Below are 22,088 nucleotides of genomic sequence, written 5' to 3'. Positions count from 1 at the left end.
ACACACACACACACACACACACACACACACACACACACACACACACACACACACACACACACAGTACACGAAATGAACAACATAAATAGAATTGACATTGACACTGTATGCAGCACCAGTGCTTATTTCTCTGACTCCAAGAGATCTTGAATGCTCCTGCTCTGATCCTGACTGACTCTAAGAGAAACGAACAGTCTTACGCACTGAATCAGCCCCATGCATCCCACTTATATCTATGAACTGGAGTGCTGGTTATTCCAAAGTCACAATAAAGGTTGTTTTTTGTTTTGATAATGTTGATTTGTGACTTCAAAAATAACAACATTTAGCGTAATTAAATACACTGTCTATCTACTGTACAATTCAAAGCCTTTCCTCGGCTCTAAAGTCTGACTCCTTTCATTGGTGTTCTGTTGACTGGTGGCCTGTGAGGGAGTCGACAGTGAGCCGATAGAGACGGAGGATTAGGATTCGACTATAAAGCCTCTCACTCTTCATCCCTCTGTCTCTCTCCACCTCTTTGACTCCAGGCACAAACTAGCTGACAAAATGACACGTAAGACTCTGGAGAGGGGAGATTTCCGTCTCTTGCATTATGCCGGGGAGGTCACCTACTGTGTTGTGGGTAAAGAAAACCACAGTCTCATCCCCTGTGACTCAACCATTTAAACCTTTTTGCTTTGAACTGACATCCCTAAGACACTGATATTTTTTTTTATGTTAATCTAGGTTTCCTGGACAAAAACAACGACCTACTATATAGAAACATAAAAGATGTAAGTCTACAGCTGATATTATGTCAGATAAAGACGTGTTTTAGACTTTACTGTAAATAGCAAAAGATGGGGGTATTTTCTCAGTATTTGATTAATTATGGTTAAAGTAACTGCCTAAACCTGTGTGTTAATGTGTGCTTGTGTGTCGCTCCACCTTCTCAAAGCTTATGTGTCAGTCTAAAAATGACATAGTCAAAGAGTGCTTCTCATCCATGGATCCAGACAGCAGGAGAAGACCAGAAACAGTACGTTCGCCCATGTTTGACCCTCCATATCCTTCATCCATAACATCTAACCTAACTGCTGAGGGGAGTCAGGCGGAAAGGACATTGTGACCCTTGTGTTGTGTTTGCAGGTGGTGACTCAGTTTAAGAGCAGTCTGCAGAAGCTGACAGAGATCCTCGTGGCTAAAGAGGCCTGGTACATACGCTGCCTGAAATCTAACGAGTCCAAGCAGTCAGGTACCTTAACTAACAAAAGGTAGATGTTAATGACACAGAAATGTTTGAATAAGACCAAATCAATCGTGTATTTATCGTTACATCACAGGTCAGTTTGATGAAGCACTGATCAGGCATCAGGTGAAGTACCTGGGTCTGATGGAGCACCTCAGAGTCAGACGAGCTGGTTTTGCTTACAGACGTAAATACGACGTTTTTTTGAAGAGGTATAAAGGACCGTAGAGTTTCTCAATTTCAGGGAAATTTATGTTTTAAATGTAAGCTCTAGGTGAACTGAGCGGCTTCTTTCGAGCACAGTTTGTTTGGCTCATCTTACAGATATAAACCATTGTGCCCAGCCACCTGGCCACACTGGAGAGGAGTAGCCGCCGATGGAGTGGAAGTGCTGGTTCAACATCTGGGCTACCTGCCAGATGAGTACAAAATGGGACGGTGAGGAAGTCTTTCTCGTTACCTCAACAAATCCAGCTTATGCGAGGAATCACAAAAGTACAAGTTGCTGATTTGTTTATTGCAGGACCAAAATTTTCATCCGTCACCCCAGGACACTGTTCGCCACAGAGGATGCTTATGAGAAATGCAAACATGAACTGGGTGAGTGTCAACTGCCTTAGACCTTCAGTCATCCCGTCTCACAATCAAGCTGATTTATATTTTTTGCTCTGGATTTGCAGCAACACGCATCCAGGCAAAATACAAAGGCTACAGGGCAAAGGGAGAATACAGGAAACAGAAAGAAGCTGGTAAATGTCACAACATCCAGAATGATAGAAACAGTTTTTGTTAGCAATAAAAAATATTAGATAATGTCTATTTTTAATCTCCTCAGCCACTAAGATTGAATCTTGTTGGAGAGGAACACAGGCTAGGAAGGAGAAGGAGAAGAGAGCCTGGGCGGTAAAAGTCATCAAGAAGTAAGTAAAACACGTAAATATCAAAAATAAAAAAAGCCCCCATCAGTGTCTCTGTTACATTTGAACTGATCCTGTTCTTTGCCACACATTTCAGATTTATCAAAGGCTACATGACCAGAGGGCAGGCAAAAAACACAGATAACTCAGAGTACCTGGCCTTCGTGAGGCAAAATTACCTGAACAGACTTAGAGACAACCTGCCAAAGACCGTTTTGGATAAAACCCCCTGGCTAACTCCACCAGCTGTGCTCACAGAGGTGCTATAAGTCATATAACAATGAAACAGAGAAACAAAATCAAGCAACTGTTTCTAATACTAATGCATTCATAACTGTGGTCCTTTTTAATTTTTCACACTGTATTTGAATCAAGTAAACATTGAGTTACATAACAAAAAATGTCACAAGTATTTTATAGAATGAGATATGTGTGTCTTTTATGTTCCTATAATTTTCTGTATTTATTTCCATGTGAGAATACACTCAGTGGCCACTTTATTAGATACATCTTGCTTGCCCTGTTGCCTTTGAAACTGCCTTCATCATGGCACAGATTCAAAAATTTCTCTGAGATTTTGGTCCAGTCTGAGATGATCTTTCAGGAGATTGGTACATGTTGGTCATAAAGGGATGGGCATGATCAGCAACAACAATAAGATGATTAGCTCTGTCTGACGGACCCAAAGTTGCCCACACCATGACGCCACCACCAGCCCGAACTGTTGATACGAGGCAAAATGGATCCACGCTTTCATGTTGTTTATGCAAATTTCTTTATGTGAAAGTAGCGTCAGAAATTTAGGTTAATCAGAACATGCAGCTTTTTGTCAGTTTTTATTGTCTAATGTTTAACACCGATGAATACTGCCACCTCAGCTTTCTGTTCTTAGCTGACTGGGTGGCACCCACTGCGGACTTCTGCTGCTTTAACCCAACTGCTTTAAGATTTGATATGTTGTGCATATCTTGATTGTAACAAGTGGTTATTTGGGTTACTGTTGCCTTCCTATCCGCTCGAAGCAGTCTGGTCATTTTCCTCTGACCTCTAGTATCAATGAGACATTTTCACCCAGAGAACTGCCACCCACTGGATATTTTCTCTTTTTCTGGTCATTCTCTGTAAACCCTATGGATGTTATTAACAAAATCCCAGTAGATCATCAGTTTCTGAAATGCTCATACGCCATGTTACACTGAAACACACTTAAATCATCTTCCTCCCTCACTGTCATGCTCAGTTTGAACTTCAGCAGATAGTCTTCACCGTGTCTGCATGACTAAATGCATTGAGTTGTATAAGGTGCACTTAATAAAGTGGCCAGTGAGTGTATGCTCTTTTTTATTTCCACATAGCAATATATATAGTAATAACGACTAATCAACTTAAATGCAAAACTGACTGAATACAGCTTTTATCTTGACCTTGTGGTGAAGAACTGATTTCGTTCTTCATTAGACATCAGAGATGCTGCGTAAGCTTCACTACCGTCTTATGGTGCGGAAATATGTGCGAGGAATCACACCGCAGAAGAAAGCACAGGTAAGCCACATTAAAGGGCAGTCTTGTTCTCTTTGTAGTCATCACAGTTAAATTTTCCATTCCTTTTTGTCCCTTCAGTTCGAAATGAAGCTGATCACCAGCTCCGTCTTCAAGGGGAAAAAGGACAGTTATCCACAGAGTGTTGCCCATCCATTTGCGGACACCAGAATCAGTAAATATCAGACACCCTCACACAATGCCTGTTCATTTTAGAACCATCATTCATATGTCATTTAACATCTCACTTAATAGGCGAGGAAGACATAAACACAAGGGTCATCCAGATGATTCGCAACGAGCGTATAAAGGTAATAAAATGTCTGTATACTTCTATGGGCAGTTCACACCAAAGATGCACTGATATATGCTGTGTTTCTGCAGTACTGCGTTCCAGTAATTAAGTATGACAGGAATGGCTTCAAACCGAGGCAGCGACAGCTCATCCTCACCCAGACAGCTGTCTATGTGGTAGAGGAAGCCAAGATCAAGCAGAGAGTGCTGTACACCTCTCTCAAAGGTCAGACCAGTGTGCTAATATATATTTTATTAGCCATCAGATATCTTCATTCTCAAATGTGGGGCTACATGCTTCTATTATTTGACTCACTGCAGAGATTTCTGTCAGTAACTTGACTGACAGCACCATTGTATTCCACATAACACGTGAAGAACCTAAACAAAAGGTATGCAAATGTATGGATCAAGCTTGCCTTTTTTTTGTTTTGTTTTTGCTAATGGTGAGACCAATGAAGTTTATATATATTTTGTATTTGTAGCTTAAATGACATGATTAGATATGGTGGAACAAGTTAAAACATAGAATGGCTTTTGCTCTGCTGATAATGCAGAGTAACTAAAATGAAGGAGGAACATGCATGTAGTGAAAATTTTGAAAGATTTTCAGGTGGATGATTCTAACACAACTTGTCTGGCTGTTTCAGGGGGATCTGGTAGTACAGTGCGACCATTTATTTGAGCTTTTGACCAAACTCTGTGTCATTGCTAACAAACAAAATGCCATCAAGGTGGTTCAGGGCAGGTGAGCCTGAGTTTTGAAATTTAGAGATCTAATGTGAAATGCACATTGAGCTAAACTGCTTGTGTATGCATTGTGTTTGCATTAATTCACAGCATCAACTTTGAAATCCAGGCTGGAAAAGGAGGAGCAGTGGACTTTAGCACTGGGCCTGAGCCTATGGTATACAAGGCCAAGAATGGTCACCTGATGGTGGTGAGTTGGGCCTTATCTCTTTTATCTCATGTTTCTCTGCAGATTGGCTACCTTTTTTTTTCAGATTATATTTGAACATTTATTATTTGTTTTAAAATCCTTAAATGCTCAGTCCTAGCTTGCCAAAATCCTGCACTTTTGTGTCACAGCCAGATCAGTTTGCTCATGTGTCAAAAAACTCTTAATGGTTCCTAAATCCATATTTACAAAAGGTGCTTGTACCATGTATTTTCTAAGGTTTGGAACAGACTCGCCTTAAGTGTTATATTGTCCCATTTTAGTCCATGTTTATCCCCTAACATGACTTTTAATCAAGCTTAGGTTTAGACTCATTTATATTGTCGCTGTTTTATACTGTCCTTTTTCTTATTTCATCCACTTTTGTGTTTCCTACAAGTTATACAGCACCTTAGTTAGTATTTGCTGCTTTCGATTGTATCTCTATACATAAACTTGACATGGAAACTCAACGACCAGATGTGCCATTTTAAGTCTTCAATTAAGGGCTACAATGAAGTTACAAATGCTGACACAGCATCATTGTTTGCTACTGCAGGTTGCCACTCGGGCAAGGACACGGTAATGTGTGAGGCTGAGGAGACACATAAGACGCCTCTGCATATTTCATCAGGAGACCACTAAGGAGATGATCACCATGTCTGCAGAAAACACATCTGCCCAGAAAGAGATGAACCTGAGGAATCTTGGATGAGGTTGTTTGCTGGACAGAATTTCACACTAGTCATAATTAAAATTTCTTCACTTCATTATTAAGAAAAGAAAGAAGATGTTATCATTTCACAATTGTTTGTGTCCGAAGAACACTTAAAATGACAAAACTCTTAAGGTACCAAAAACTGATGCAATTCTAATTTTGAATAATGAAGCCATATGTATAATAAATTTGTACGTTCACTGATGTTGTAAATTAAAAGCAGCACAAAAGAATGTCTGTAGAAATTTATTTGTGATAAAGTGTGTATAAATATAAAACATACATTTATGTTTATTTCTGTACAGCAGACCTACAAGTACTGTGATTGTTAAACATATAACAACTTAAACTAGTGTGCAAACGGTACATTCTGTGATGAATGCGATGATGAAAGACAGGTCTAATTTCTATCCCTGTTATAAGCTTGTAGACAGGGTTCCCTTCCTGCTAGAGTGATATCGAGTTACAGTCATTCACATCAACCTCAGCATCCATCATTCAATCAGCCCAGTGCATTTAACACCTCAGGTCACAGCTCAAGTTCCCTCCACTGAAAATAATGGTTTGTTTAGTGAAGGGAACTGCGTCAATGTTAGAACTAAATGCGGCAGAAGTATTACAGGAAATTTTGCTTCATCCACCTGTAATTTTTATTGTCTAATGATAAAAAGAAAATATTCAGGTTTTGGAATTATAGACAGGCTACATTATAGCCATGGTTAATATCATCTAAGAGTAAAACAGTGCCACCGTGTGACTTCATTAAGTACAACACCCGGTTCATCCACTTGAGACTTTAAAATGTACCTTTTGGAACCACGGCAAAGAAAAACTAAACTATCTACATTACTAGCTGCTTCCATGATATAACTCGTCTTCTGCATGTAATTTAATTAGGACCTCTTCCTTCCTGCACTCAGTGATGAATAAAAACATCCATGTTTATGAGCGTCTACACAGTAGCAGAAAGCAGTGATACAAGTTATCATGACCAACAAAAAGACAAAAAAAAAACAAAACACAAGATGACAAAGAGGAAAACTGGACAAGAGGACTGCACACAATCACTTCACCACTACACACCGCTGTATGACACTTGTGTCATAATAATCCTCTGGGGAATGCTGGTAAAATATGAGGGAAGTAAATGAAGGAGGCGCTGGGTGTTGTAAGGCACAAGCATAGTGCAAATACTGTCTGGGATCCCAGATTGACTGGTTCAAGTTGAGAATCACTGGTGGTGGTGTGTACGGTCATCAGGTCGTTTGATATGAATCCTACGGACGCGCTCAATTCGTTCTCGCTCCTCATCCTCATCCAGGTGGTTAGATCGCCATGCAGGACCCCCTGTGGCCTCTAACAGAGCATTGTCTGGACCTCTGCCATCATGAGACTCATACAAAAGGATGTTGAGGGTCTCCTCGTAGATTCGAGCCTCTGGGAATTCAACCTAGGAAAAAAGTAAAGTGTTACTCAAGAGACAGGTTTATTTAGCCAAAATAACATAGCTCTATGCTTATGAAACTGCAAAGTACTCTGCAAAGAATATTTACCTTTGTCTGCTTCTTTTCAGTGGCATAAACAATGGAAGTGCAACACACTTCAGCAATTTTACGCCCCTGCCCATAAAAAGACCAGCAACAGATCTCATCCCCAATCACGTCTTTGATGAAGAGCACTCGCCCATTGAACCGCAACGACAGTTTGTCAAAAAGCTCAATATTCTTTAGCATGTTGTCATCAGAATTGCTGTGGAGGAAAGAAAGTTAAAAGAGAGGTCACTTATTATGATAACTGACTTGAGTGTATGTAACGACTTGATTTTTTATTTTTTTTATATCTAGACAAACTTGACCCCATGTTCAGGCTCACCTGGTATATGAATACTTGTTGTTGCTTCTGTTATACAGCAGTTTGACTGTTGGCTGTGAAGACAACCAAGTTTTAAAAAAAAAAGAAAAATCTAAATGAAAAATGTCTTGATTCTAAATGAGTTGCTGCACATTATATTACAGACATAGCATACCTTATTTGAGGTAGCAATCAGCCTCTGCTCCTCTTTGGATGACGTCATCAGAGGCACTTTACAAAGGGGTTCATATGTTTCCTTGTTCTGGAAAAAAGACATTTTTCCACTGAGAACATTACACAAACACACAAAACTGCTGCATACTGTTAATTTCACAGGATCCCATTCTGTTGGTACAGACTTACATGTGGAAAAAAAAAAGAGAGAAAAAAAACCATAAAAAGGATGAAAACTTTTATTAAATTTATTAATTTTTTTCGCATGGAGCTGGACTCTCTAAAGGTGGTGTCAGAGAGGTAGATGTTGTTCAAGATAAGAACAATGCTGGACAATGCCTCCCACCCACTGCATGACGTGCTGGCCAGTCACAGGAACACGTTCAGTGAGAGACTGGAATTACCCAAATGCACCACTGAATGAAACAGGAAATCATTCCTGCCTGTGACTCTTTCTATACAATTCCTCCATGAAAAGTACAGTACAAACTGCAATAGTTCCACACTCTTATTATAACATCCTCTACAGAGAAAATTACACTTAATATTATAAGAAGGGAACCTCACTGCCAACTATAAATTTTTTATCTTGTGTGATATACTGTAATATTTATAATTAGAACTATGTGTATTTATTAGAGCTATTTTGTTATATTTTATAACTTTGTAATATATAGTATTATTTAATTTCGTTTAATTAGTTACTGTTATTACTGTCTTGGAGCCACTGTGACCACATAATTTCCTCTGGGGATTAATAAAGTATTCTGATTATGATAAGTTACCAAAGATAACCAATAAATTATTTGAAAAAATTAATTGCTGCAAAAGGTCTATATTTTTTAATCAACCACAAGTGTTACTAATCCTACGAAATGAGCCTCTGCACCTTTAATAATATCATTAGTGATGCCTGTGGACACCTGTTAAAAAGCTATTGTCAAAAAGCATTTTAATAAATATTTCGTCTGCTGTTTCCAGATAAAACCAAAAACAGATTTTGACTTGTAATTTTTGTTTGGTTAATTGGGTTTTTGTTTATAACACTTAATTTCATTCTTTAAAATACACAGACTAATGCTAGTCACATTTATGACTGCATTAAAAAGCAAAAAAAGACAACAGAACATTCATGGGAAAAGGGAGTTAATGAAGATTATGGTGGGAACATAGCATGTTTAACAAAAAGAGAATGTAGATTCCAAAATGTACATTTTGTAATTTTAAATGTATCAGTAACTTTGCTGAAACTTAGTTACTTAACATTTACTCCAAAGGTAAGCAACTTTGTAATGATTGTACCTGCAAGGCAGCTGTGCATTCATCGGCAAGGCCTTGGACAAGATAATACTTGGCCTCAGCGAGGAGCTCCTCGGTTTCCCGTCGACTGTCTGGGAGTGGGACTGCGCCATCTCTAAGGTAGTTAAGGATTGTTCCAAAATGTTTCCCACACCGATCAATCAGGATCCAACCTATGGGTATCAAATGCCAAAACATCAGTAACAGTTTAACTGCAATGATGGAATAATTGCTGCATATGATCAAGGTTTTACTAACAGCTCACCTTCACTATCTGTGAGGACCTCCATTCTCCCGCTGAACATTGCTTTGAGCATTGTGTCCTGTTTAGTTAGTGTCTGCATTGTAGTGTAGTACAGTGCGCCACCCACATTCAACTTCACATATTTTGAGCTGGGGCTGGAGCTTTTGAAGGACGTAGTCCGGGTTGTAGCTGCCGGCACTGGCGAGCTCACCACGCTCTCTCCTGACATCTCTTCCTAGAACAATACAAAATACAACAAAGTCACACATGGATATCAGTGGATTAGACAATGAACTGTTACATTTTAATTATTGAATGTTCATTGTTTCTTTATTTTTTTCTAAAGGTGGTGACAGTAACACCGAACAGCACCTTTAAATGGCTAAGACAAATGAGTAATATCAGACTACATATACAATTGGAAAGATCAGTTTAATGGTAGTATTGTCCTAACATGTCTTGACAGTATGAAACTATAGATTGCTTCTGATTTAAGAATCAGGATGACAAAGAAAAGCAAAATTATATTTAGAGTGCCCCATTTATTGTTCTGGCAATGCACTCTGATATCTGAGAGCTAACAACTCTCAAAACCTGGAGAAAAGTAGTAGCCTTCTTAAGGGAGTAATGTAGGAAAATGCATAAACATAAACACATCAAAAATCTGTATCAGTGAAGTGCTTACTTCCTTTTGCTCATCTGCTAAGCTCCGTGTTCATAATCTAGATGTTATATTTGATTATTCTCTGGACTTTCATTTGCATGTCTAATCTATTTTATGGTCTTGTTTCTTTCATTTAAAGTAACATTTCGAAATCATCTCTACAGCTAAACAGGAGAAATTTTTTCATCCATTTGATTCATCATACCTATACTGTAATGCCCTGCTTACCATCTTATATAAATCAACTCTGTCACACCTCCAAACAATAGAAGATACTGCAGCCAGACCTCTTAACACATCCAAGTAAGCAAGCTGACATTACTCTCACATTACCACTTTTATAGTTTCTCCATTGGCACCCAGTTGACTTCGAAACTCGTTTTAAAAGTCTCAGTTGCATACAGAGCACTAAATGGAGAAGTTCGAGACTATTTATCTCAGCTTCTTACTAAAGATCCTGTAGGCTTAAAATGTATTAGTTGTCCCTCGTACAAGACTGGAGACAATAGGGTGGTTGCGGGAACTGAGCCTTGTAGCAACCACTCCAGCTAGCATTATCTGACTTTCTTTTAGAAAGCGATTTTCTGGGGCTTACTTTTGAGAATTTTAATTATTACTACAGTTTTTACTACGTGTTTTTGTTCATTGTGGCTTTGTCTCGTTATTTACTTTTTAATTTTCTACGTAGTTTAAAGGGAATGAGGGTGTGTGACATCATTTGACAGAAGCCCATGCATTGTCTTTTAATTTCTCAGCTATGAACACGCACTTTTGTTATATATCTAATATGCATTTAACTACATTAATATAAAGCGTCATTACATTTATACGGACTTTCGTAGTTGTTTCCAGTGAAACACTGGGCCGTATCCTTTAATCCAACGAGTACAAATTTAATTTTAGCCAGCCCGGCTAATGAGCTAGTTAGCATTAAATAAAGTTATGGACATTGTTTTAAACCAACCAAAACATGATATACTACAACACGAACCATAAAATAGCATTCTTTATATTATATCGACAGCATGTCTATTAAATTAAAAAACAAAAACAGAAAAATGACCATATTTACCATAGAACCCACAGCAAACTTCGTAATTGTAGCTTGCTAACGTCAGTCAGCTAACACCCACTTCCTTCCGGTGCGCTGCTGCGCAGTTATTAAAATGACGTCAACCGTCCGGAGTTGTGTTTAAAGGGGCAGGTGACATTTTTATGTTAAAGTGCAAAAGTGTCCCGGCAGTGATAAATGATAAATAAATAAAAACGCAGTAGTTTCCCTCAGCTCGCGTTACATCCCATCCGTTATACCCTAATATTGTTACTCGCATATTTGGAAAAAAAAAATGTTTTAATTACATTAAAATATTTCCGTTTTTTAAGGAGTAACAGGGATAATAGTCCCCCCTCCACCCACCCAACATACTGGGTTGTAGCTTTATTCAACGCCAGAAATACAAAGTCGCTGTTGTTACAATACCACCCAAGATAGCTTGCCACATAGCAGACATTTTATTAATACCGACTCTCGAATCGTGAGTTATAATTGGAGACAAACGCTACCCGGACTCATTTAATGCGACACAGGGGATTAATGGCTGCAGTCAATGTACTGATCTCCTCTCATTGTTTACATTTCGAAACGGTGTGTTCGCGGCGTTTGCGAGACTGTCATTGACATGAGATAAAATCTAAGCCCGCTGTGATGAGAAATATCTCGAAATTGATGTGAATAAATTCACCCGGATCAGTATTAATCCAGCAAGTAGCTAACTAGCCCTATGTGCTAACCAGCACTGCTCGATTTTTACTGTTTCGCTCCGGAGATGGCAAGTTAGCCTCCTTTTTAAATAAATAATTAAATAAATTTGCTCTTCTCCTGCATGGATCTCATGGACACCCAAATGACCGAGGAGCTATAGCGGAAGGTGAGCCCAAAGGACAGACAAAATCCTCTGAACTTAACTGTCGCAGGTAAGTTTACTGAAAACAACATAGATGTTGTCTTATCACAGACTTCTTAAAGAGCGGATGTTTTCGCTGGTACCACTGCCAAAATGCAATCAATAACTGCACATGCATAGTTTTTGTACAGCGGCCAAGCGATTTTGAATAATTTCTTCCCAGGGTGCACGATGTTTAGTGTACCTCAAAGCTCCAAGTCCGAGTTCCTGGACAAAGCCAGGCAGGCCAGAGAGGAGAGAAAGGGGCAGAAGGAGAAGGAGAGAGCAGCAATTATCATTCAAGCTCTGGTCAGAAGATTTATATGTCGCTGCAGGCTCCAGAAGCAAATAAGGTGATCGCTGGTTTCTTGTTGCAGATTTCTTAGAAAACTGTGATTTAAAGAGCTTGGTTCACTGCTTTTACCATAGATGCAATGAGTGAATATTATATTCATTGTGTGTGTGTGTGTGTGTGTTTCCCCTCTTCTCTAAACAGGAAAGAGATTGATGACTACTTTCAAGCTTCTGAAACTGGGACATCTAAAAGAAATGCACTTTCAATTTTCAAAATTGCTCGCAAATTACTATTCATATATTGCCAAGAGGATAAGATGGTGAGTTACCAGCTATACAAGTATTTAAATCAATACGTTAATAATAACCATTGTCATATAGCTGGTAAAAAAAAGTTGAGATTCATATCTGCACTTACCATTATTGACACTTTTGACAGACCCTTGAGGGTTCTGTAAACTTAGCAGTAGTAGTTTATACACATGTCATTTGCTCTGCAATTCAAGTGGCTCTTATTTTGTTTTTCAGAGGTTTGAGAAGCTCTGTCGTGCTATCCTAGCCAGCATGGAGGTTGAAAATGAACCTAAGGTAAACATGCATGCGTTTAAAGTCTCTTCATGCTGAAAACTTTTTCAATCATATTCTCATCTTAATGGCTTTTTGGCTGTTTGGCCCTCAGGTGTGGTATGTTTCCTTGGCTCTGTCCAAAGACCTCACTATTCCCTGGCTCAAACAGATAAAAGATGTGCTTTGGACTTGCTGTCAACTGCTGAAAAATTTAAAGGTTAGTCTTAATTTAAAGCTCGAAAATAGGTTTTGATATTCATTTTATCACTATAAATGTGCAATAATAAAAATATATGCGTGTTTTGTGATTTCCAGCCTGACATACTTCAGGACAACAAACTGGTGACACTGTACCTCACCATGCTAGTAACCTTCACAGACACATCAACCTGGCGGATAGTCAGGGGAAAGGGTAAGCCTGAAGTCAAGCTTTGGAAAATGTTTCATGGTCTTGCTTTTTGCAAGGAAGAAAAATATAATTTCCTCTGAATATTTTAGGTGAGGCTCTCAGGCCTGCTTTGACAAGGATTTGTGAAAATATTATGGGCCATCTCAATCAAAAGGGATTTTACTCAATACTGCAGGTTCAGTATTACGACTCATTTGCTCATTTTTATGAAGATATGCGTTGAAATAGTGTGACATTGCCTTTCTTCTGAAATGCAAGGCTCACTGTATGTCAGCTTTTCTTCTTTAGATCTTGCTGACCAATGGCTTGGCTCGTTCTAAACCGTCTCTGTCCAAAGGCACTCTGACAGCCATTTTCACTTTGTCATTAAGGTAAGCTAATATTTCACCTTTAATTAAGTAGAGGAGACATGTTAATTGCTGTTGTGTTATGTCTGTTTGTTCTGTTTATAAATTACATTTTTGTTTTCAGGCTACGTTTGTAACTAAATCAAGTATTTTTCAGGCCCGTCATTGCTGCTCACTTTTCTGAGAATCTGCTGAGATCATTCCTCATCCACATCATGTCAGTCCCAGCCATCATAACCCACCTCAGTGGGCTTACTCCAGAGGTAAAAGCACTGTGATGTGTGTTTTTTATTGCATAGTGAGACAATGTAATAAAATGTAAGGAAGTATTTATTAATATTTTCTTTGCCTTGACAGTGCATGTCATCTATCCAGACGCATGACCTGCTGCGGAAATTCATTCTGTTTCTCAGTAGAGAAGAACAGTGTTCGGATATCTGTGTGTGTCTTGAGGGCAGCCACACACTGTGTCTACTAGGTATAGTATTTTGGTTCAAAGAATTGTGCACATTCAGTCAGTTGCATCTTGTGTACAAATTAATAAACAACTAAGTAATATCTATTTAAATGTCTCCTTCTCATTTTTGATAGGAAACCTAATTCACTTAGGCTACCTTAATGAGAAAGTGCTTGAAGAGGAGGCCAACCACTTTGTGAAGGACCTGACTGACATGCTGTCCTACTGCCAGAGATATGTATCCCAGAAGAAGTCCAACCTAACTCACTGGCACCAAGTGCTGGGCTGGTTCTCGCAAACTGTGGACTATGGGTAAGTTAAATTCTTCATGTTTGTTTAAATCATATGAATAAGTTCATATTCACTTGAAATAGTGATCCCCAAAGCTTCAATTCAAAACTTAGACAGTATATTAAGCTAATATATATGGCTGGCTCATTTCACATACCTAAGGAGGTATGGAGATGTCTAGAAGAAAGGGCACTGGACTTTTTAACCTGATTGTTTAAGACAATCTTGGAGAGTGAAAGGACACCTGAGTGAAGTGCAATGGAGAACCGATTTTCAAGGACAAAAGTGCGAAGTTGTAGCAACAACAGAGGGATAGAGTTGATGAGCCGTGGCATGAATATGTGGGAAAAGATGTTGAAGCTAGTTTAAGAAGAGCCATGATGATGAACGAGCAGCAGTATGGCTTCATGCTGAGAAAGAGCACTTTCCCTTTATGTGATTAATACATTATGTATATAGTCCGTGAAGAAAATAAACATGAAACAATCTATCATACACATGCAATTGTTGCTTTGAAAGTGTTGATGGTGAAGTATAGAGAAGATCAGAAGGAGTTGTGCTTTGTTTTTGTGGATCTGGAGAAATCATATAATAGGGTACCAAGAGAGGAAATGTAGTACTGCACGAAGAAATCAGAATAGGCAGAGAGGTATATGAGGGTGGTGCAGTGGTAGGAGTTACAGATCGGTTCAAAGTAGGAGTGGGATTACTTCTGGCACAGGAATCCCAGAATCTGAGCCTTTTCTGGTTTGCGGTGGTGATGGATGGACTGACAGATGATCTCTGGCAAGAGTCTGCATGATGTTTGAAGATGGCATTGTGATCTGTAGTGAGTGCAAGGAGACAGGTGGTAAGATGAAGCTACAAGAAGTAGAGATAGTGAAGCTAAATTTAAATACGTGGGTTCAACCATCCAACGAGAGAACAGGTGAAGCTGGAGGTGACAGAGTTGAAGATATTAAATTTTAATTGGGAGTGACCAGGATAGAGAAGATTAGAGGGACAAGTCAGGTAGAGCAGTTTGAAGAAAGGCATGGCTGAGGTGGTTTGGAAGTGTGCAAAAGAGGGATATAGATATACAGGACAAAGGATGGTAAAGATGGAGCTGCCAGGTAGGAGGAAAAGAGGAACATCGCAAAGAAGATTCATGGATGTCATGAAGGAGGACGAGTTGAGGGTTGGTGTGACAGAGGAGGATACTCGAGATAGGGTGAGATGGAGGTAGATGATCTTCTTTGTCGACCCTTGAAGCGAGCAACCAAAAGAAGAAGAAAATATGTCTACATGTTTGTATTCTTGCATACTTTCACTTTTCTTTTGCTAAAAAAATGATGAAAGAAATGGTGTACTTAACTATTTTCTCCCACCTGCCTTATTTGTCTTCTGTTCTCTGCAGTCTTAATGAGTCAATGCCCTTGGTAACAAAACAGCTTCAGCACCTGTGGGGCGTACCTGTTATTAGAACTCTTTTCAGTGACGTCCTTTCTAAAAAGCTGGAGAGTCAGGAGCCCACTCCCCCACCACCACAACCTAGCACTTCACAAAATAACCTACCAGTTAAAAGTAAGTTCCTAAGTTCTGTTGTGATATTTTTAAGTAAGCACAATGTTTATTTTTTTAAGAAATGTTTTGAATACTTTTTGAACTCCTGTGTCTCTGTTTTTTTTTTTTTTTTAAGACCTTTTCAAACGAGCATTTCAGAAGTCAGCCTCCGTGCGTAACATCCTGAAACCAGTCGGGGGGAAGCGGGTCGACTCAGCTGAAGTTCAGAAAGTGTGCAGCATCTGTGTGCTCTACCAGACCGCACTGTCTACACTGACGCAAATACGCCTCCAGATACTCACTGGTCAGTCCAAAGAACTGGTATTTTATCTAAACTTGAAAGTACGAAGGATACAATACTCAGTCTCTGCTCATTCTGGGTTTTTTTTTAAAGGTCTTACACATCTTGATGACCTTTTGCCCAAACTTTGGGCTTTCATCTGTGAGCTGGGTCCTCAGGGAGGCCTCAAACTCTTCATGGAGTGTCTGAACAATGACACCGAAGAGTCAAAACAGCTCCTTGCTATGCTCATGCTCTTCTGTGACTGCTCGCGGCACCTTATCACGTAATTTCACAGATTATTTATTTACTTTCATTAGCCATGCTTTCTAAAAGGTGGTTGCAGCATTTTATGACACACCTTCAATGTGTTACAGAATTCTGGATGACATTGAAGTATATGAAGAACAAACGTCCTTCAAGATAGAGGAACTCGTTACTATCTCCTCTTTTCTGAACACATTTGTGTACAAGATGATATGGGATGGCATCTTAGGTGAGTGCGGTGTCACAATGGCACCTGTTACGCAGGTCATGCTTTCTTATTGAAACGTCTGTTGTGTATTTTGTGTTTAATAGAAAATGCAAAGGGAGAGAAACTGGAGTTGTTCCACAGTGTTCATGGCTGGCTGATGGTGCTTTATGAGCGAGACTGCAGGCGGAGGTTCACCCCTGATGACCACTGGCTGCGCAAGTAAATACAAACAGCATGACTAGCCTTGTGTTTCAGAATGACATGTTTACGTGATATATATATACTTTTTTTTTTATAAGCACATCTTTACATGTTGCTGCTGTTGCATTCAGGGATCTAAAGCCTAGCGTGTTGTTCCAAGAGTTGGAGAAAGGCAAGAAGAGAGCGCAGCTTTTACTCCAGTACATCCCACACGTTATCCCACATAAAAATGTGAGTAAATGTAATTCTTTCATTTATAGCAGTGAGAGGGGGGTCAGTTGTGTAATTGTTTTTTCTCTCAATTTAGAGGGTGCTGCTGTTCAGGAACATTGTTACGAAGGAGAAAGAAAGCTTAGGACTGGTGGAAACGAGCTCTGCTTCGCCGCATGTCACCCATATTACTATTCGGCGCTCGCGGATGTTAGAGGTATGGCTTCAGCCAGTCAAATAGATTTACTTGGATGAAAGCAAATATATTGTTCCTTAATAAAACCAGGATTTCCCTGTCTTAAGGATGGATATGACCAACTGCGCCGGTTACCAGTGAATTCCATAAAAGGCGTAATTCGGGTGAAGTTTGTGAACGACCTGGGTGTGGATGAGGCTGGAATCGACCAGGATGGTGTCTTCAAGGAGTTTTTAGAGGAGATCATTAAGAAAGTCTTTAATCCTGCTCTCAACCTCTTTAAGGTAACTCAAACAAATAGTTGACATTCTTCAAACATGAAGACTTAAGTAGCGAAATTTCAGTGTGTTTTCTTTTTTTCCTGAATATGTTGTGATGATTGTTTGTTGTAGACCACAAGTGGAAACGAGAGGCTGTATCCTTCGCCCACCTCTTACATCCATGAGAACCATTTGCAGCTGTTTGAGTTTGTGGGGAAGATGCTCGGGAAAGCTGTATATGAGGTACGTGTCATGTCTAAAATATACCATGTCTGTAAGATCTTTGAATACATTTCAAACAAAATGTTTGGTTGAGCTTCAGTGTTTCACTGTCACTTCTGCCTATTCAGGGCATTGTTGTGGACGTTCCTTTTGCCTCGTTCTTCCTTAGCCAAGTCTTGGGTCACCACCACAGCACTTTCTACAGCTCCATTGATGAGCTTCCCTCACTGGATTCAGAGTTTTACAAGAACCTCACTTCCATTAAGGTAACTACACACACTTCTGACTTTGTCTTTTTTGCAATTTGCAGCTCACGTTGTTGTATTTCAGTGTCTGATATCCAGGGCATATTTCACTTCTGATTTGTTTTCAGCGCTATGATGGAGATGTAGGGGATCTGGGGCTGACATTATCCTATGATGAGGATGTTATGGGGCAGGTAAGGATGGGATATGTTTATACATTTTAATTTATAAATATACAAAATACATTAGTTAAGAGTTAACTGTATGTTTCATTGTAGCTTGTCTGTCATGAGTTGATACCTGGGGGAAAAACCATGCCAGTTACCAATGAAAACAAGTATGTGCATTTAAATTCGGTAAAACAATAAAAGGATATGGAAGCACTTCATGTCTGAAATGTTGTTTTGTTGACTTTTTGTATTCTGTAGAATTCGCCAGTTATCTCGATGATGTTATCTTTGTCATGTCCTGCAGAATCAGCTACATCCACCTCATGGCCCACTTCCGCATGCACACACAAATTAAGGAGCAGACGGCTGCTTTCATCCGAGGCTTCCGCAGCATCATTAATCCGGAGTGGTTGCACATGTTTTCCACCCCTGAGGTTCAGCGTCTCATTTCAGGAGATAACGCGGAGATTGATCTAGATGACCTAAAGTATGTACCATTTTACCTTTTTGTCTTTTTTTTCGAATACGGAGGATGTCTTTTGCTTGTAGTACATGCTTTCTGTTTGTGCAAACAGTTAAATATGTTCATCATTCTCAGGAAACACACGGTCTACTATGGAGGTTTTCACAGCAGCCATCGTGTCATCATCTGGCTGTGGGACATCCTGTCCAGTGATTTCAGTGCTGAGGAGAGGGCTATGTTCCTCAAAGTAAGGTGTCATTTGTTGAGCCAGATTTTTTTTTTTATCGGTGCCACAATAGTTTAACCATTTATTGTCTTTTTTTTTTTTTAAATGTGTTTTCACAGTTTGTTACCAGCTGCTCAAGGCCACCTCTTCTAGGTTTTGCCTACCTCAAACCGCCTTTCTCCATCCGTTGTGTGGAAGTTTCAGATGATCAGGTAAGAAAAAAAGAGCTAGGAATATATATTTTTAGACACTAACACAATATATAATACCACAGTTATATAACAAAAAGCAGTGCAAACTTTAAAGAAGGTATTCACATTTCATTTTAGATAAAAGGCTAAAGGCAATAGAAAGACAGGAAGGAAAAAGTAATGTAGAATCCCTGAAATGGCTTGTTATGTTAAGCAAACATCGTATATAAACAATAGTGGAGGTAGTGGGGTGGTATTATACGACAGAAGAAAGAAAGAGCTGGATGAGCTCTGATGTGCACAATTAAAATCTAGAGAGGGCTACAATTTCTATTCAGATTCAGCCTGGAGAGCCAAAGTTGCCTGAATCATTTACATTAATTAGATTATGTTCTTAGTGGGATCGCTGTATTTCATTTGCTGAAGACAAAATTTAAGCTAACAAACACAAACTTCCCAGACAAATCATCACAAAGGAGGAAAGACATTGTTTGGTGATCTTAGCGAGTTTCAGCCTTGAAAGGTTCTCCATAAGCTGTTAAACATCAACATTTTATTTATGATTGTGTTTATTTGTCCTGATATATTTGATTGGAACTCCTGAAAATAAAGGACTGTGTATAAAGATGGCTGTCAAGCCTTCTGCTGTTGATTAAGTTAAACCTAAAGGTCTATACCAATATTATGTGCTGCTAGGTTAATTCCTGTGTATGATTGTGTCCTTGTGTTCTGATGAATTTGACATTTTCGCCAATGTGTGTAGGACACTGGGGACACCCTCGGCAGTGTCCTCCGGGGCTTCTTCACCATCCGAAAGAGGGAGCCTGGTGGGCGACTTCCGACTTCATCTACATGTTTCAACCTGCTCAAGCTCCCCAACTACAGCAAGAAAAGCATCCTACGTGACAAGCTGCGCTATGCTATCAGTATGAACACAGGCTTTGAGCTCTCCTAACTCTGTTGCATCAGGACAATCTGCACAGGAGGGCTGTATTATACAGTCTGATACCAAGCAAGAGGCTCAGCTTACCTGCGTTGGAGCCTTTAACATCAAAGGGGCATCACTCAAACAAAACAGGACTCTTGAAGGACCCTTTACTTCTTTTTTTTGTCTCTTTTATAATCTGGATGAGCTCTAAGGGAGTGAGCTCCAGTTAAGCTGTGTCTCCCATCAAAAGGGGGATGCTGTTTCTGCAGAACAATCCAATTTCTAACATCTTCCTCTCTCTTTTTACCCCTCCAGAAACTGAGTATACATGTTTCTCAGGCTTAACAGAATAATGAGTCTAACACTCCCACTTTAAGCGAACTGGAAAGCAATACAGAAGCAATGCAAGCCATTACACACATTGTCGTCTCACTTGTGTAAAACTAAGCGATGCATTGTTACTTGTAAGCTTGGATTCCATTATCCCAGCACCCTACAGCTTATATTGAATGAGTCTTAATGTGTCTTTCCTGAACATGATGCTTCTCGTATAAGTAGAAGACAAATCAATGTTTTGTGTTCAGTCTCCTTGAAGGAGTGGTGGCTCATAATGCTGATCCTGTCCGTTACGTTATGTCCCATTTTTAAGGAAAATTGTTTTTGAGCTCTGTCCCTTTTCTCCCCACTAAAAGACACTGGGTCCACCTGAGAGAGACGTTGGCCTTCTGGTTTTCATGTTCCCAGTAGATCTTAAAAACCAACAATCTGCCTCAGTTCCAGTGACGCAGCAAATAATCCCCTAAAAGGTTTGATCTTACTCTTCGATAAAAGAAAAAGAAAAGAAAGAAAGATGTCGTTTCTGTAGCATCAGTTACTTTTGACCAAAAGAACTGGAAATGTTTTGTCACTATTTGTGTTTGCAGCTGTTCCATGTTGCACAACTTCCACCTTAAAAACACGAAGAAAAGCAAAGCAAACCAGTCTTCTTACTCTGTGTATCTAATGCTAGGGAAAAAAATAAATCTCACTACACCTTGGATTAATGCCGAGTGCCTCACGAATCGTCGTCACCTGTTGCTCGCACGCTTGACTGTGTTTCAACCGTAACCAATAACCACGATTTGGAAACAAGCCATAGAAATGTGGGGGCTATGGTCCTGGATATATTCTCTGCTTATAGGAGCAACACAGAGCGGAACCACTGTAATACCACAACAACCACGGAGGGCTTCACTACAATGCTCTCTGATCTCTGTGGACTTTTGAAGCCATGCAGAAAAGAATGATGTCATGGACTGGTTCGTCAACCAAATGCGACCGCTTGACTTGATGATGTTCCCTTGGAAACGTTGCACACAATTTTGCTGTTTGCGGCAGTTGGGAGGGAGGGGGAAAGGGACATGAGAGTGAATGTGACTTTATAAGCTTAAAAATTTTTTACCTTACACAGGGTTCATTTACAGCAGAAGGTCCAGGCACAGACTTTTGGTTATTTGGAGAAAAAAAAAGGACTGCATCATTAAAAGCGATAGAAGAAGAAGAAGGAAAAAAGTCTAACCTAACAAAGTTCTTTATTATGCAAAAAAAAGTTTTGTCATGAATGAAAATTGAGATTTTTGTTAATATGTAACCATGTTTCTAAGAAGTTATATGATGGCCACTAACTCGTGAAAAAAAAAGTGATTTATAATGAAAATGCAACCATTACATATATACACATAAGACTGGTTGTAATAAATTTATCTAATAATCTAATAATGTTGTTAAATGATGTTAAAATCAAACCTGACAAATCAGTTAAGGGGATCCTTAAAGTATTTGGGCAAGAACTGAAAGCACTGCAAATGGATTTATATGACACACTACTGCAACTGCTCACGAGTGTGTGTGTGTGCGTGTGTGTGTGCGTGGTAGTGTGCAAGAGTGGTGAAAGATACCTCACATGCTTGTCTGTCTCCCGATGAGGTGGCTCATCTGTTTAAATGATGTCAAGAGAAGACTTTGAGTGTACCAGTGATTGCTGATGCTGACTCTTTTAGTACAACAAATAAATAAATAAAAAGAAATTATCCCGGAAATGTTCTCAACCGCTCTTTGTAAGTTTTTTTTGTTCCCCCTTTCTCTTTTTAAAAGTGAATGTCTAGGAATCTCGCTGCACTATAGTAAGGCGCATTATTGATTTAAAAAAAATATCCCATGTAAGATTTGTCCATTTGTAAGATACCTCCTCATGTAATGTTAAATCGTGTACACGAGTGTGATATAAATCATTTGATCACAATTTGTGGGGTTTTTTTTTTTCA

General features: G+C 39.3%; 3 protein-coding genes across 4 annotated transcripts in view; 2 read left to right on the top strand and 1 right to left on the bottom strand.

Moving 5' to 3' along the window:
* myo1ha (myosin IHa) overlaps window positions 1–5,633 on the top strand; it is an 8,968-nt gene extending 3,335 nt beyond the window's left edge. Inside the window, exons 14-31 of the mRNA XM_005722403.1 lie at window positions 531–625; window positions 730–776; window positions 941–1,021; window positions 1,132–1,237; window positions 1,326–1,443; window positions 1,556–1,669; window positions 1,755–1,831; window positions 1,912–1,980; window positions 2,067–2,151; window positions 2,246–2,408; window positions 3,607–3,690; window positions 3,769–3,862; window positions 3,943–3,998; window positions 4,072–4,207; window positions 4,303–4,373; window positions 4,632–4,729; window positions 4,822–4,921; window positions 5,553–5,633. Of these exons, the coding sequence (XP_005722460.1) occupies window positions 531–625; window positions 730–776; window positions 941–1,021; window positions 1,132–1,237; window positions 1,326–1,443; window positions 1,556–1,669; window positions 1,755–1,831; window positions 1,912–1,980; window positions 2,067–2,151; window positions 2,246–2,408; window positions 3,607–3,690; window positions 3,769–3,862; window positions 3,943–3,998; window positions 4,072–4,207; window positions 4,303–4,373; window positions 4,632–4,729; window positions 4,822–4,921; window positions 5,553–5,633 (1,675 nt within the window). The remainder of the gene's footprint in view (window positions 1–530; window positions 626–729; window positions 777–940; window positions 1,022–1,131; window positions 1,238–1,325; window positions 1,444–1,555; window positions 1,670–1,754; window positions 1,832–1,911; window positions 1,981–2,066; window positions 2,152–2,245; window positions 2,409–3,606; window positions 3,691–3,768; window positions 3,863–3,942; window positions 3,999–4,071; window positions 4,208–4,302; window positions 4,374–4,631; window positions 4,730–4,821; window positions 4,922–5,552) is intronic.
* Window positions 5,634–5,866: 233 nt separating this feature from the next.
* On the bottom strand, window positions 5,867–11,039 carry kctd10 (potassium channel tetramerization domain containing 10). Its single transcript, XM_005722217.1, has 7 exons — window positions 10,941–11,039; window positions 9,226–9,439; window positions 8,964–9,133; window positions 7,663–7,749; window positions 7,509–7,561; window positions 7,190–7,385; window positions 5,867–7,086 (listed from the first exon to the last, which is right to left on the bottom strand). Exons 1-7 carry the CDS (start codon window positions 10,941–10,943, stop codon window positions 6,868–6,870), a joined length of 942 nt encoding a protein of 313 aa, XP_005722274.1. The 5' UTR covers window positions 10,944–11,039; the 3' UTR covers window positions 5,867–6,867.
* A 265-nt stretch (window positions 11,040–11,304) lies between these two features.
* On the top strand, window positions 11,305–22,053 carry ube3b (ubiquitin protein ligase E3B). 2 transcript variants are annotated; one of them, XM_005722215.2, is made up of 27 exons: window positions 11,305–11,796; window positions 11,996–12,164; window positions 12,308–12,425; window positions 12,634–12,693; window positions 12,785–12,889; window positions 12,988–13,084; window positions 13,171–13,256; window positions 13,370–13,452; window positions 13,586–13,691; window positions 13,786–13,906; window positions 14,020–14,197; window positions 15,573–15,739; window positions 15,855–16,022; window positions 16,113–16,284; window positions 16,376–16,494; window positions 16,578–16,692; window positions 16,806–16,905; window positions 16,982–17,101; window positions 17,188–17,364; window positions 17,473–17,583; window positions 17,691–17,828; window positions 17,936–18,001; window positions 18,086–18,144; window positions 18,282–18,464; window positions 18,576–18,687; window positions 18,786–18,878; window positions 19,621–22,053. In XM_005722215.2, the coding sequence occupies exons 2-27, from the start codon at window positions 12,004–12,006 to the stop codon at window positions 19,810–19,812; spliced, it is 3,207 nt and encodes a 1,068-aa protein (XP_005722272.1). In that variant the 5' UTR covers window positions 11,305–11,796; window positions 11,996–12,003; the 3' UTR covers window positions 19,813–22,053. The 2 variants fall into 2 exon arrangements, with proteins under 2 accessions (XP_005722272.1, XP_005722273.1); XM_005722216.2 differs by having other exon boundaries at window positions 11,305–11,842.
* Window positions 22,054–22,088: the final 35 nt, after the last annotated feature.

This window comes from Pundamilia nyererei, unplaced genomic scaffold, assembly GCF_000239375.1.
Source record: "Pundamilia nyererei isolate P.nyererei 1_Seehausen unplaced genomic scaffold, PunNye1.0 scaffold00006, whole genome shotgun sequence".
Classification (NCBI taxonomy): Eukaryota; Metazoa; Chordata; class Actinopteri; order Cichliformes; family Cichlidae; genus Pundamilia; species Pundamilia nyererei.
This window is presented reverse-complemented; position numbering and strand designations above follow the sequence as displayed.

Coding starts and splice junctions, on each gene's coding strand:
- kctd10 (XM_005722217.1), bottom strand. Junction 7,562..7,662: donor TGATTGCTACCTCAAATAAG/GTATGCTATGTC, acceptor TTGTCTTCACAG/CCAACAGTCAAACTGCTGTA. Junction 7,087..7,189: donor CTGAAAAGAAGCAGACAAAG/GTAAATATTCTT, acceptor CTTTTTTCCTAG/GTTGAATTCCCAGAGGCTCG.
- ube3b (XM_005722215.2), top strand. CDS start 12,004: ATGTTTAGTGTACCTCAAAGCTCCAAGTCCGAGTTCCTGGACAAAGCC. Junction 12,694..12,784: donor AGGTTGAAAATGAACCTAAG/GTAAACATGCAT, acceptor TTTGGCCCTCAG/GTGTGGTATGTTTCCTTGGC. Junction 17,584..17,690: donor TCGGGAAAGCTGTATATGAG/GTACGTGTCATG, acceptor CTGCCTATTCAG/GGCATTGTTGTGGACGTTCC.